The sequence below is a fragment of the Monomorium pharaonis genome, chromosome 2, assembly GCF_013373865.1.
Source record: "Monomorium pharaonis isolate MP-MQ-018 chromosome 2, ASM1337386v2, whole genome shotgun sequence".
Classification (NCBI taxonomy): Eukaryota; Metazoa; Arthropoda; class Insecta; order Hymenoptera; family Formicidae; genus Monomorium; species Monomorium pharaonis.
In genome coordinates, this window is record NC_050468.1 from 3,253,807 (window position 1) to 3,269,455 (window position 15,649).

The following is a 15,649-nucleotide window of genomic DNA, read 5'->3' on the forward strand; positions in this document are numbered from 1 at the left end:
GGAGGGAGAGACCGACACCGACGGAGAGGGGAACGCCGACTCAGACAAAGAAGAAACACCGGCCGACGAGTGAGAGGACGACCCCCGTGGAAAAGATAAGTATCGAACAAACCCAAGAGGCATGAAACCCGCCCTAAGAATCATCCCCCACTCACGCAACCCCCGCCTGTGCTAGCCAGATGCCCCGCGCCACTATATAAGAGCGGCCCGCGCCCTCATTTGCATCGCTTTCCAGAATGGGAGACCGAAAGGAGCGCGAACGCGAGCTCTTCGGGAGCCCCATCTCGAGCTCCAGCGACGACGAGAGGGACGAGGGCACGGCGTGGAAGAGGCGGCCGAAGGAGCCCACACCGCCACCACCACCACCCAGGGAGCGGAAGGTGCCTCGTCGGGGGACTTCCATCCAACGGTCCGACGCCGACCAACGGCGGAAGGCGAGTCTCCTCGCCCAACTCCCCCCACCACCACCCAGGGGACGCCGGACTCGAAGGAAGCTCCCCGAGGGATACGCCGCCAAGGCTCCCCCCGCGCCCCCTTCCACGCCCCCCGCCCCTCCACCGCCCGCACCACATCGCGCCGCGCCGCTCAGACCCCTCGCGGCCATTACGCCGCCCACCACGCCGCCACCAGCGCCGGCACACCACGGCTATCGCACTGTCCGGTCCGCGCCGCCCCTCCCGAAGGGAGCCAACCCGGCACCGCCGGTGAGGTACACCCCCCCGGTGCGCGTGGCCTTACCGAACGGGAGGGTGGTGGCGGTGCCATTCCACGCCGCCGTGGTGCGCCGAAAATACAGAGTTACTGACACCGGCGATCGATGGATAATCCGCTTCGATCGCCGGGGTCAGCCCCGGGCAATCCGGCCATTGCCACCCGCGCCTTCCCCTTCCCCCTAAAAAGGGGGGGTGATGTGACAATGTGTCACTAAGTCCCGGGCTGACCATCCGCCCCACCACGGGACTCGGCGTCTACGGACGCCCCTCCCGAAAGTCTAGTATCCCCCGTCGGGAACCGATCCCACCACGCTGCTGGGAGCGCGTGAGGATCGCCCCGACGGGTATAAAAGCCGAGCTCGATCGGGATCGAGCCCCAGTCCCATCCTGTCGACTGAGTAGGTCTCCGGATCACTCCGACGCCCGGTTCTCGCCGGCATTCGACTATCCTTGTATCCGCCGACGGAGCAGGCCACCTGGCCGCTCTGCCGCCCGGTTCTTGCCGGCTTTCGGCTATCCTTGTCACGCCGACGGAGCAGGCCACCTGGCCGTTCTGCCGCCCGGTTCTTGCCGGCATTCGGCTATCCTTGTATCCGCCGACGGAGCAGGTCACCTGGCCGTTCTGCCGCCCGGTTCTTGCCGGCATTCGGCTATCCTTGTATCCGCCGACGGAGCAGGCCACCTGGCCGTTCTGCTGCCCTGTTCTTGCCGGCATTCGGCCATCCCTGTCATCCTCAACGGGGCCGGTTACTTGGCCGCCCTGCCCTCCCGTCCGACCGACGACACTAGGTTAAGCTGTACATACCCGCGTAGAATAAGTAGTACCTAAGGTAGCATAAGGAATATGTAAAATAGAATAAGCATTACAATAAAAGACTGTTAATCTGAGATCGGTATACGCAAGTTGGTTTCTCCCCTTCTCCCGAATCCTGGAATCCGGCGAGCCTGTCCGAGGCGATCGGGAAAGGTGAACCGTTACAATATAATTGGTCGGGAAGCGTGAAGTACCACAATCGGTGCGATGCTTACGATGTGCGAATCGTATCTAAGTATTGTGAATATGGCTGCTGACAACCGAAGGCATCATGATTGTTTTTGACGACAAAAACGTTACATGGACAATGATTTTGAAAATCCCGATGAGGATATGATAAGCGATAAAGACGAATTTTCAATCATTAGTGATTCCGCGAGTTATTCCAGCAAAGGCTTCACGTCGAGTAAAATTTGTACCACATGCGGACCTTTTTATGTTAAACAAACGTACCAAACATTGCGCAATATTTTTCTATTATTCTACGTGTGAAGCTCTAGTCTTCTATGCCGAGTGAATAGTATGGAAAGCTATGGTGCAAAACAAACCCCCACTCCGTCTACTCTGGCGCCGAAGACGTGGCTTAAGTAGGGGGAGGGGAGGGGGTTAGACGGTTTTTCTAGCTTCTGATTGACTACAGATTAGTAAGTGGATGTAATCTAATCTACGATTCAGGAGTTTTGATTGGCTCACACTATATTCACCCAAAGTGCTGATTGGCCTGCACCGTACTTACGCGCGTAAGAATGAAAGTGGGGATCGCGAGAAGGATTCCGAGGAAGAGAGACTTTCATTTGCACACAGTATAATTGGACACGTTACAATTGCCCACCGTGCTATTAGACATGAAACATTGCACACCGTTCAATTGCGCAGCGTTCAATTGCACACAGTTCGTTTGGACACAGTTCGATTGGACACCGTTCGATTGGACTTAGCTCGATTGGACACCGTTTGATTGGACATCGTTCGATTGGACACCGTTCGATTGGACACAGTTCGATTGGACACCGTTCGATTGGACACCGTTTGATTGCGCACGGTTCAATTGCACATCGTTTAATTGCACACTGTTCAATTGCACACCATTTAAGTCGCAAATCCATGTGGTACAGTAAATGCTTCACATACACACACACTCGCGCGCGCGCGCGGGGGGGAGGGTGCAAGGGGGGCCTTCGGCCCCCACTCCCGCACCCATCCCGTCCAAGTCGCTAACCCATGCCCTAACACATTGTAAACGCAGCCATAATGTATGAATATTTAATATGCGTTTCATTGAACGGTGTGCAATTGAATGGTGTGCAACTGGACAGTGTGCAATTGAACGGTGTGCAATTGAACGGTGCGCAACTGAGCAGTGTGCAATTGAACGGTGTGCAATCGAATGGTGCGCAATCAAACGGTGTCCAATCGAACGGTCTCCAATCGAACGGTGTCCAATCGAACTGTGTCCAATTGAACTGTGTCCAATCAAACGGTGTCCAATCGAACGGTGTCCAATTGAACGGTGCGCAATGTTTCGTGTCTAATAGCACGGTGGGCAATTGCAACGTGTCCAATTGTACTGTGCGCCACTGAACCTCTCTCTCGAGGAAGAGTGGGAGGGGATGAGAAAAAATCGGATCGGATTTTGGTTAAGACAGAGGCGGAGGGGGGTCGTGTAAAATGGGAGCTGAGAACATGTGAAATTTTCCGGCGTCTGAGGAGGTGGGGTAAAAGAAATATCTGAATGCAAGGGGTACGTGAAATTTTGGATAAGAAAAAGTAAGGACAAAGGGTGGCGTAAATAAAATATCGTATAAACTTAGAAATTTTTTAATATTTTTCTTATCGTATAGACCTGACAAATTTAAAAGGCGCGTACAAATTTAAAGAGGGATAAACAGGGTGTTACAAAACCATCGGATTTGCTTAGCACCATGCGATAGAGAATTAAAATCTAAGAAGAAATGTCTAATACTATTTTTCGATGCGGTAAATAGTTTCGCCTTAATTTATCATTATAAGTCAATAAGCGCGAAGAAAGTCAGTGACGGAGAATGCGTGAAGTTGACTCCTTGTTATTAAAAATTAGAAAATGCTTTTAATGCTAATAATTATCGATAAAATTCTTTAGAAGGCTACGAAAATTTTCAATAGAACTGTCTGTTATCGAGAAATATTTCTATTTTGACGGGACTTGGAAAATTTTCAAATTTGGATCTTTAACTAAAGAAATTTTTTATTCCACAGCTTACAGCTTCGAGTGCTAATAATCATCGATAGAATTCTTCAGGCGGCTACCAGAACTGCCGATTACCGAAAAAAATTTTACCGCTATAGGTCTTACAAAGATTTGTCTATCACACAAAGTAAGAAAAAATTCAATAGTAATTAAATTTATTTATTATAAAATGATAAAACATTATAACAAGTACTTCTTATAACAAGTACTCAAAGTGTTCATTATTAGCTTCCAAACATTTAATTGCTCTATGTATGACACTTTCTTTCTTACTTTGTCTGATAAACAAATCTTTGTAAGACCTGTAGCGGTAAAATTTTTTTCGGTAATCGGCAATTCTGGTAGCCGCCTGAAGAATTCTATCGATGATTATTAGCACTCGAAGCTGTAAGCTGTGGAATAAAAAATTTCTTTAGTTGAAGATACAAATTCGAAAATTTTCTAATTATAAGTCTCGTCAAAATGGAAATATTTCTTGGTAACCGACAGTTCTATTAAAAATTTTGGTAGCCTTCTAAAGAATTTTATCGATAATTATTAGCATTAGAAGCATTTTTAAATTTTTAATAACAAGGAGTCAACTTCACGCATTCTTTGTCACTGACTTTCTCTTGTACCTCCACTCTTATTGACTTATTACAATAATGAATTAAGACGAAACTATTTACCGCATCAAAAAATAGTATTAGACATTTCTTCTTAGATTTTTATTCTCTATCGCATGATGCTAAGCAAATCCGATGCTTTTGTAACATCCTGAATAATCACGAGGAAATAAAATAAAATAAAAACGGATAGGTTGTCGCCGGTTAGTAAAAATAGGTTTGAAATTTTCTTGATTTTTCTTATCGTGTAGAGTGTGACGTGGTAGCTCAGCTGCCACGGGTAGCAGCGTTCCTCCCCCGTCACAGGCTGCGAATTCGCGCCATACGGGAAAAATAGGCGAGAGGCGAGAGGGGATCTCCATGGGGAACCGCGACAGACCTAGCGAGCGTAGTATTAATTTTTTATATTTTTGATTTCGTTGCGCGGCGGCCGTCTTCCGATGGAATGCGGCGAGAGAGCGAGAGAGGAGGAGAGAGAGCGACGACGATGCGGGGAAGAAGGAAGGACGCCACCGGTGCCCGGGAGAGACGAGCACGCGGCCCGCACGGGAACTCGGCGTGGCCCGGGAAAGCCACGGCCGGAGCCTAAAGCGGCGGTGCCCGCCAACACCACGACGGGACGTCCCGGAGGGCTGTGGAGGAGCCCGGATGGGACCAAACGCGTCGAGGGAGGCGTCAAGTCCTCTCACGAGGACCGGAGGTCTCCGCGTGCGCTGCCCCGGCTCGGGAAATGGCCCAGCGGGAGAAAGAAGATTTCGCGGGGGCCTGCGAGGCCCCCGGAAGGATTACGGCGCGCACGTCCCTGCGTACGCAGGACTGCGTGCCTTGCAGCAATTGGGTCGCGGCGCGGAAACAATGCGCATGACTGGACAGGGGGTCACGGCGTCGATCCGGGATCGACCGCGATCCACCCCGCTTTTGCGTGCGAGCGGTCCAGCCGTTAAGTTGCGTGTCGTGTCCCTGGTGAAGTATCGGTGTGGCTTGTGCGAGGCCTCAACCAGGGCAAAGGGACGAGCCTGGAGACGAGGGAGGACGTCGCCAGGACCTTATCGGTAAGGTGGCCTATCCAGATAATTCAGTGTGAGCGGTTGCCGGCCGGCGAGGTGTCCCCGGGCCCGTTCTGCATCCGTTTTTGGTGTTGGTGCGTGATTCGCGTGGGCCGCAGGGCGGTCATACGTTCGCGTAAGTAATTGGGGATTTATCGGATGCAAGCGGGCGGGACGCCAACGCGCCGAGCCACGGGGAGGACGGTTGTGAGGACGCTCGGGTTCCGTCGGAGATTCCCCTTGACCGTGTGCGCCGCAAAGCCCTCGCGCGAGCGAGTATCGCGTCGTGAGTAGCGGGTGGACGGGACTTCCGGTTTCGCGACGGGGTAAAGTGCGGCCGCGGCCGGCGATTGCTTTGTGACCCTCGTGAGCCACGCGGTCGGGATCTATAGTTGCCGGGAGTGTCGGCACGTGCGAACGCCCGAAATTCATTGTGCGCGGGAGATTCCATCGCCCGTCCTTGTCGGCCGCGTGCCTACCGCGGGAGCTTCCCGCGTATCGTTCGCGTTTCTTTTTGGGTCTAATTCGCGCCGTGGCGCCGCATTGTCGGAGCGCCGCATCCCGTGAGATTATTGTTTCTGTCTGACATTTATTTTTAATAAAGTTCATTATTTGTTAAGTTCGGAGTCTAATTTTCTGGCGTGTCGTCCACCACTTCGTGTTACCGCAGTCGCCTGCTCCCTTACGATTCACCCCGCCCCTCTACCGTTAGGCAGAGCTGGTCGAGATTGTCGCGCGAGGATCGATGACACCTCGGCGTATCGATTTTCGCGAATTGACGCGTCGTCGAGCGCGTCTGGCGCCCAACAATTCTCGTGATAACGTGTGGCCGAGATTCGAGCGCGACAAGCACGGCATCGGGGGTACCGGTTACCCTATCGGTCTCGCTGCTTTTTGCTCGCGGCTTTCCCGGTCAGGAAAAGTCGTGACAAGAGATAACTAAAGGAGAAAACAGGACTGTGCGTGTCGCGTCTCTGATGTTTGGAGAGTAATTATTCTTTTGCGTCGCGTTGAGTATAATAATTAATACTAATTATGATTACGCATTATGGAGGGGTTTGTGAAAGAAGAAACAAAAATTAAGAATTACATATAAGAATGTTTATTTGTTACTTTACGACTCTTATATATTTTACTTTCTAGGCATACAAAATTGCATATGACAACATGTTTGTGGCTTTACACATTTTCTTATGTTATTACAATTAAAAATTTTGTGAAAATTTTCAACTATTATTCGATCGTTGTGTTCGTAATCAGAAGAAAATAGATTGAGAAACCGATTAAGATTGTAACCGTTAGACATAAAATATAGAAAAACAGCAGTATTGTCCATAAGTTTGAGAAAGCAGTCCTTGCAGAGGTTCGGTGTTCCAATGATACTGCATTGAGTTTCGTCGCAGTTGTAGGAGGAATCTGATGTCCAGGGGCGGTGATCCATAGCTATCGAAATATGTTCCTGTTCCGCGTTCGTCGAGGTAAAACGCGACCCAGTGTTCGCCAGGTCGATCATGAGCGTCCGTGTTAGCGACGATAGCTGTCAACCTCGTCCACATCCTCGATAGTCTGTCTGCTGGATAGACTCCCGCATACTTGGCATTTATCTGATGCAACGCACGTACAATTTCCAGCGAATTCATACGATGAAGCTGGGCGGATGAGAGGAACCGTTTGTGTAATTTCAGCATTTAACAATTTACTCGAACTATCGCAGCTCTGAGAAGACATTGGTATTAGTTTGGAGTTAACAAGAATGTGCGTTGTCTGAATACAGTCGCAGTTGTTTTTATTTGGCGTTGTTCCAAAAAGATAATTTTTTTTTCTTCGACGAATAACGGTTTCTCGATTTTTATTTGTTTGCTTTGAACGTTCTCTGCTTGTTTTTCTTCTTCTTCTCCTTCTTGTTTCTAATCGGGGCTTTTACCTGTATGAGTGCTAGAAAGACTAGCGTGTTTGGAGTGACGAATGTTTTGCTCGTTTAACTAACGTTTTAATTTGTAAGCGTTGCGTAATACGCAAAGAAATTTAACGTTAGCGCGAAATCCGTGATGATTGCAGCGGTGACCGTGCTCGTCGGTATCAGGCAAATTTTTGAATGGTGGGGAATATTCTTCCAGGTTATATACGTTTCTGTAGAGCAGATTACGCAAGTATCTTGTCTTTTCTTGTCCTCTACCCTTATGAAAAAAAACTATTGAGATCCAACAGTAACTATTGGGCTTTCAATAGTAATTATTAGATTTGAATAGTACGTTAATAGTAACGTTTGACAGTTTACTACTGACGAAGAGTACACTTTTAGCGGTGTTGCTATACGACGAATAGTATACTATTAATCCAATAGTTTCATAAACTGTAATTATTGAGGGAGTTACCACTGACAAATAGTATACTATTGATCCATTAGTTTCATAAAATATGACTACTGGTGGTGTTACTATTGACAAATAGTATACTATTGGCCCAATAGTTTCATAAATTCTGACTACTGGTGTTATTATTGACAAATGGTACACTATTGGACCATCAGTTTCATACAACTGTGACTACTACTGGTGTTACTATTAAGGAATAGTACTGCTGTACAACTACGCAGCGTACTATTGGTGATGTTACTATTGATAATTAGAATACTAATAAAGAATGAATTTCTATAATTAATAGAACTATAATTAATAGAACTATTGAACAATGAAGATTCAATAACACAGGCACAAAAAAAAGTGGTTGATCCGGCGGACTAGACTAGTCAATCCTTATGTATTTCGACCCGCTGAATCCGAATCCAAGGTTAGAATTGTAAAGTTAGCTTGCATTTCCTAACTTCAAAAATAATTTTTTTTTTAATGTTGGTCCGGCGGACCAGACTAATCAATCCTTATGTATTTTGACCCGCTGAATCCGAATCCAAGGTCAGAATTGCAAAGTTAGCTCTCATTTCTTAACCTCAAAAAAAATTTTTTTTTAAATGTTAGTCCAGCGGACCAGACAAGTCTATCTTTATGTATTTTGACCCGCTAAATCCAAATCCAAGGTCAGAATTGCTGAATTGAATCATTTTTTCCTAACCTCAAAAAACACTTTGTAAAAGCAGTTTGGATCACAAATGTATAATCTGGAACGTGCAGGCTTGCGTAACCACATTACCCGGGGAAAATTTTCTAGGAAACCACAAAAGTGAAGATTACAGAGAAAGGGTAGCGGAAATAATGGAAGACTATAGAAAACTAGGTTGCCTAATGAATCTTAAGTTGTATTTCTTAGATTCTCATATTGACTATTTCCCAGAAAATTTAGGTGATTTTAGTGAAGAACATGGAGAAAGATATTTCATCAAGACATCAAGGAGATGCAGTATCGATATCAAGGCAAGTGGGATGTGAATATGATTGCTGATTTCTGGAGTGAGTCCTAGATGCGCACAGTAATAAACGGACACAGCAGACTGAGTGAAACGGACACAGTGCGAAACGGACACAGTCGCAAACCCATGTGGTGCAGAGAATGCTTTGCACACACGCACACACACACACACACACACACATATACACGGGGGGTACAAGGGGAGTTTCGCCCCTCTTCCCGCACCCACCCCGTCGGTAGGGGTGCCCTGAGAAGTTGCAATCCATGTGGTAAGTTCGTGCGCATTTGGTCCGTGCGCATTTGGTCTGTGTCCGTTTGTTACTGTGTCCGTTTGTTACTGTGTCCGTTTATTACTGTGTCCGTTTGTTACTGTGTCCGTTTGTAACTCTGTCCGTTTGTTACTGTGTCCGTTTATTACAGTGTCTGTTTATTACTGTTTGGTCTGTGCGCATTTGGTCTGTGGGCATTTGGTCTGTGTCCGTTTGTTACTGTGTCCGTTTGGTCTGTGCGCATTTGATCTGTGTCCGTTTGTTACTATGTTTGTTTGGTCTGTGTCCGTTTGTTACTGTGTCCGTTTCACTCATCCTGCTGTGTCCGTTTATTACTGTGCGCATCTGGGACGCTCCCGATTTCTGCTGGACGCTCAAACGTGATGTCTTTGTGAAAGGAAGGAAACGTAAGAGAAAGCCATTGCACAGAATCTTTGAGAATAAAAAAGATATAATAGAAAAAAAGGAGTGAATTTTCTACACTATTTACAAAAGCTAAACTTGTCATACGTATTGAATTTTTCCCAGGTAACGTGGTTACGCAAGCCTGCACGTTCCGGATTATACATTTGTGATTCAAACTGCTTTTACAAGGTGTTTTTTGAGGTTAGAAAAAAATAAGCCAATTCAGCCATTCTGATCTTGAATTTGGATTCAGCGGATCAAAATCATTAAAATAGACTAGTTTGGTCTGCCGCACCACAATTAAAAAGAAATTTTTTTTGAGGTTAGGAAAAAATGAGCTAATGCAGCAATTCTGGCATTGAAATTTGGATTCAGCGGGTCAAAATACATAAAGGTAGACTATTCTGGTCCGCCGGACCAACATTATAAGAAAAAAAATTTTTTTTGAGGTTAGGAAAAAATAAGCTAATTCAGCAATTCTGACCTTGGTTTTGGGTTCAGCGGGTTAAAGTACATAAGAATAGACTAGTCTGGTCGGCCGGACCTACATTAAAAAAAAATTTTTTTTTGAGCTAAGGAAATGCGAGCTAACTTTGCAATTCTGACCTTAAATTCGGATTCAGCAGGTCGAAATACATAAGGATTGACTTGTCTAGTCTGCCGGACCAACCACTTTTTTTTGTGTGCCTGTGTAATTATTAAAAAATGACAAGTTATATATTATATATATTATATAATATACGACGATAGTTATTATATTGTTTTATTAATATTGGGTAATTTATCTATTCAGAAAAAGTACTAATATAGTATTAAACATGATATTATCAAAAAAAATTATTACACAGTTCCCTTGCGGAAAAATTTTCTACAAAATTATAAAAAACAATATCCTATAATAAATTATTTTATTTCTGACATTCTTATAATGTCCACTTTGTAAGATAATATATAATATATTCAATTTTTGATTATTCACATAATTGGTGATTAGCATTAATTAGAAAAAATGTATTAATATATTGGTGAAATCTATTTGATAAAATAACTTTATTTGCTCGATCGTTGACGAATGATTATTTAATTTAAAATTATTCAGTAATTATTTATTTTTACAAATACGTACGTTTACTGTACTTAAATTATTTATAATTATTCATTTGTGAAAAACATTGATGTAAAAATGTATAATTGCTTAATAATTAATTTTGAACTAAATGGCAAAACCATTCTTCGACATCTACAGTTTGGCTAAAGTTATGATTAGAACTATTGCTCTTCAAGTCAATAATTTTTCAATAGTAACTATTCTGAAACACATCTGAATAGTAACTATTCGTCAATAATTTTTCAATAGTAACTATTCTGAAACACATCTGATTAGTAACTATTCGTCAATAACCTTGCGAATAGTTATTATTGGAGAGTTCTATTTAAGCCACTAATTCTCTAGTAGTAACTATTCACATTGTAACTGTCAATAGTTTCATGAATAGTTACTTATTGAATCTCAATAGTATTTTTTTATAGGAAACTATTTGTTAATAGTTTTGTGAATAGTTACTATTGAAAAATACTATTTAGTCCCAAATAGTTTTCTCAGTAGTCGGCCAAAAAACTACTAAAAATTTGCCAATAGTTTTTCTGAACAGTTATTATTGGATCTCAATAGTTTTTTTTCATAAGGGTAGTATAGATGAAACGGGTTCCGCGTGTAATTTCGCGTGGTTGCCCTGCGAAATACTCAGGATTGATTTCACCGTCGAACTACTCTATACCATGGTAATTTAGCGTAAGCCAATTGTTTTGCCATTTTGATCTCTCGGGTAATTGGTCAAACGGACAAGGCAGTATCATAATCCAGTGTCCGATGATCGAAGTGTTAATCGCGACAACGGTGGTTTCTTTTGAAATAAATTTTTCTTTGGCGTTGGGAAAGCCTTGAATGTCAATGACTATATCCATATTTAAGCAATTTACTATTTTTTCACTTCACTCCAGTAATCTCAATTGTCAATTGTCAATCGTGGTGGCTGCGACAGTATTTCGTTTAAAATTGAATATTCTCATGTATAATTTTTAAGAAAAAGTCGTCGAAAAGTAGGGGATATAATTTACGTTCGCGATGTTGCCAAATATGTTATCCAACGAAAAAAAACTAATAGGAAAAGTTAAGGATAATTTGGTGAGAAGAGTCAATTTCTAAAACGTTATAAAACTCAGCATAAACGATGCAGTTAATTGTCGTGAAAAGTGCTTTTGCAAATCGCACTTCTAATCGTAGACTACCATATTTCATAAGATTTCAATGGCCGGCAAAATTTGCGGATAAATCTAAAGTGAGATTGAAAGCGAAAAGCGTGTATCTATCGGCATAATCTTCCCTATTTATAGAATTACCCTCGTTCAAAAAGTGAATACAGTTCCTGAAAAGAGTGTATGATAGGCTTCAACGTAGAGCGGCTTGTCTTTCGAAAAATTCGGCTGTAGAGGTTTACCAGGGACTTGTACACCGTCGTATAACGAAAAAAAATTTATATCGTAGTGTTTGAAATTAAACAGGTTTAATTTTCTATCGTCGTTAAACGCTCTGTTACCTACAAAACCGACAATTACGCGTTTCGGAAGTTGTCTGAGGATCACGTTATCTATCAATTCTCCTACGAGGACCGCGTGTAACGTAAATGTTTTAACTTCTACTCTCGTGAGAGGATATTTAGCAATGGTTTTTAGTTAAACTCAGCATTTTAGCGTGCGCGAGTAACACGCCGGAGCTTATTTTAGCTCTTTTTTACGAGTAGACTAGCGTCCAAAATACGAATTTTTTACATAAAACTATATTTCATTAGACAGAAAGAATCTTTTGAGCGAACGAGTCTCTCGTTTCTATTCTAACTTTTACTCCGATAATAAAAAATTTATCCTGATTAAAAACGTCGCAGTGAAGATATCTTATGAGATCTAGTGCCTATCCTGACTGAATGTAACGCGATCGTCTCACGAGAGCGGCATTTGGAGCCGCGGAATCTATGTGAGTGTCCATGAAACAGGGTGTACCGGAACCATGTCCCATAGACAGGCGGTTAGGTGGGAGGATTTTGCAGGTGAAGCATAGTTTAACAGTGCCTCGATGTTTGGAGGCGACACGAGTTTCTGATTAAAATATACGTCGATTTGATTAAACATGGAATGTAACAAATGATTTACAGGGCCTACATTGTCCGTACTGGCACTGGATGTCGTACTTTTCTGCCCACCAGCGAGAGGAGTGGAGTCTACGCGTAGTCGAATACTTAACATGGTATGCGTGAGATCCAAGTAATCTTCTCCGTGGCCGGGTATGACGAATTTTATAGGAGCATCGTCCGCGAGAGATGTCACAGACTTGTAATAAATTCATTGCGAACTCTCTATGCTGATTTGTGTGGGAGGTAAAGAGAAGAGATCGAGTTCACACTTTAAGCACTCGCTGGAGTGAGTGTGAAGAAAAGACATGCTTATTTTACACACTGAGATTTTTGACGCGGATTAAAAGAATATGTCGGATACTCCACGCTTCTTACTAACACGACGACGTTTCGTAATAGACGACTTTTTAGTTTCATCACTTACTGAACGAGACTTTTTTTCTTCGTCAATCTTTTAACTGCTTTTTTACTTTGTGTACTGCTTTTTGATGTTTTCCTTCGCGTACTGCTTTTTGATGCTTTTTTTTTGTTCGTCCGACGTTTACGCAATGCTGACTTTGTTGCCACGAAGCGATTAGCGTGACTAACGAAGGGAAACTGAAGTGCCAACTCTTTTTCGTCAATATTTTATATCCCGATCTCTTCATTAAGTTTTTAATTTTTTCTTTGGCTTTTCTTTTGAAATTTCCTCGAGATTCTTTGAATCGATTTCTGAGTGCTTCCTTCAAAGGAGTATTATTTCCAACGTCGTCTATCACGTTAATATCTGCCTATAAAGCTTCTTTACCGATCGCGCGTTATTTAGAAAGGCACTTCCTTACTTTTACTTCCTTACTTTTACTTAAGTAAGGAAGTGCCTTTCTAAATAATCCACCGAGAAAACTCCCGATTCCGTGTCCGCGCTGATATAGCGATCGACAAAAGTCGCGGTATCCCTTCCCCACGGTCGTCTGCCGAATTATAATATTCTTTCTCTTCTTTCTCTAGTACCATATTTATGACTTATTTTACTTTAAATTTTGTTAACGTTTAAGTCTAAAGTGCAACGTCGCCGTTAACGTCCCGGATTGAAATGGTATGCTTTTACTAAGTGCGTCTTTTATATCTATTTTGATCGTACGGAAATTCATTTTTTGTAATGGTATGTAATGCGGAGGAGAAAAATATCTCACCTGATTTGCGCCGTACAAAAAATTTTTTACTGACAGATTTAATGAAATAACGTACGCTCTACCTGAATATCATGAATTAAAAAAAAATTATAGTTTGATATTCAACGTTTAGATTAAAAATTCATTCATTCTAAAAGCTTTCGCATAAATAAAAAATTGGCATTTGCAAGTAAAACAATAGTAATGCATTATCGCGTTAAGTAATGATATTTATACAGGGTGTTACAAAAGTATTGGATTTGCTTAGCACCATGCGATAGAGAATGAAAATCTAAGAAGAAATGTCTAATACTATTTTTCGATGCGGTCAATAGTTTCGTCTTAATTCATTAAAAACAGAGTATTTTTAATTGTAATAATCAATCAAATTATTTATAATATTTATATCGTACTTTTTAGATTACCTGCTACAAACTCACGGAACTCGCAACTCGCAACTTGCTCATGATGTTGATTTGGCTATACCAGACAGCATTGAGTTGTCACGAATCATAATGGTAGTAGATGGCTGTACTTATCATATATTTCGGTCCTAGAGAAAATTACTCGGATAGCCATTATCGTAAACACCCAAAGTAAAAAAAAATTCAATGGTAATTAAATTTATTTATTATAAAACGATAAAACATTATAACAAGAAGAATTCTATCGAAGAAGAATTCTATCGATAAATATTAGCACTCAAAGCTGTAAGCTGTGGAATAAAAAATTTCTTCAGTAAAGATACAAATTCGAAAATTTTCTAAGTCCCGTGAAAATGGAAATATTTCTTCTCGGTAACCGATAGTTCTATTGAAAATTTTGGTAGCCTTCCAAAGAATTTTATTGATAATTATTAGCATTAGAAGCATTTTTTAATTTTTAATAACCAGGAGTCAACTTCACGCATTCTCCGTCACTGACTTTCTCTTGTACCTCCGCGCTAATTGACTTATTACAATGATGAATTAAGGCAAAACTATTTATCACATCGAAAAACAGTATTAGACATTTCTTCTTAGTTTTTCATTCTCTATCGCATGGTCCTAAGCAAATCCGATGCTTTTGTAACACCCTGTATATAATGCGTCTTTTTCGTGTTTTAATTCTTTATATTTCTGTTTGAAAGAGTATTATCTACAATTAGTTTTAGAATTTATTAGCACAATACTGTGATATGTATTGCGTCTTTTTCGTTTTTTAATTCTTCATATTTTTGTTTGAAAGTGTATTATCTACAATTAATTCTAGAATTTATTAGCACAATACTATGATATGTATTGCGTCTTTTTCGTTTTTTAATTCTTTATATTTCTGTTTGAAAGAGTACAATCTACAATTAGTTCTAGAATTTATTAGCACAATACTGTGATATTTGTTAACATGTAAAATATAAATAAAAAATAAGTTTATTGCTGTTGAAAAATGTTTTATACTTTGTAACTTTCTTTATTTCCTCCTTCACATTTATTAAATTCATTTTTACTAAACATTTACTTTTATTGCAGATAATGCATTCACATATAATGTCTCCGGATTTGAGGTTTCCTTTCAATATTCAATAATTTATATATATAATTATATATATAGATATATATTCAATGTTCAATAATTTACGTTAAATAATTATATACAGAGTGTTTCACAAAGATTTATGCAAATTTTATAAGCAGATAAAGCGCGTTAAACTGAACAGAAAAGTCCTTTACCGTTTTTCCATTTTCGCAATAATTAACGAGTTATTGACTTGTAAAATTTATTATATTAGCGCGGCCTACCGGCAAATGCAAGCGTGCCCCCCCCCCGCAGAGTTGTTAGACGGGATGGTTTTTCTCGCGCATGCGCGTCAAATATAATATTATAAGTAT

General features: G+C 41.8%; 2 protein-coding genes across 2 annotated transcripts; one reads left to right on the forward strand and one right to left on the reverse strand.

Annotated features, from left to right (window-relative positions):
• Positions 1 to 236: 236 nt before the first annotated feature.
• LOC118644433 (wiskott-Aldrich syndrome protein homolog 1-like) lies at positions 237 to 896 on the forward strand. Its single transcript, XM_036283008.1, has one exon. It carries the CDS (start codon positions 237 to 239, stop codon positions 894 to 896), a length of 660 nt encoding a protein of 219 aa, XP_036138901.1.
• A 5,807-nt stretch (positions 897 to 6,703) lies between these two features.
• Positions 6,704 to 8,261, reverse strand: LOC118644434. The gene has a single exon (XM_036283010.1). The coding sequence runs from the start codon at positions 7,091 to 7,093 to the stop codon at positions 6,704 to 6,706; it is 390 nt and encodes a 129-aa protein (XP_036138903.1). The 5' UTR covers positions 7,094 to 8,261.
• Positions 8,262 to 15,649: the final 7,388 nt, after the last annotated feature.

Coding starts and splice junctions, on each gene's coding strand:
- LOC118644434 (XM_036283010.1), bottom strand. CDS start 7,093: ATGCTGAAATTACACAAACGGTTCCTCTCATCCGCCCAGCTTCATCGT.
- LOC118644433 (XM_036283008.1), top strand. CDS start 237: ATGGGAGACCGAAAGGAGCGCGAACGCGAGCTCTTCGGGAGCCCCATC.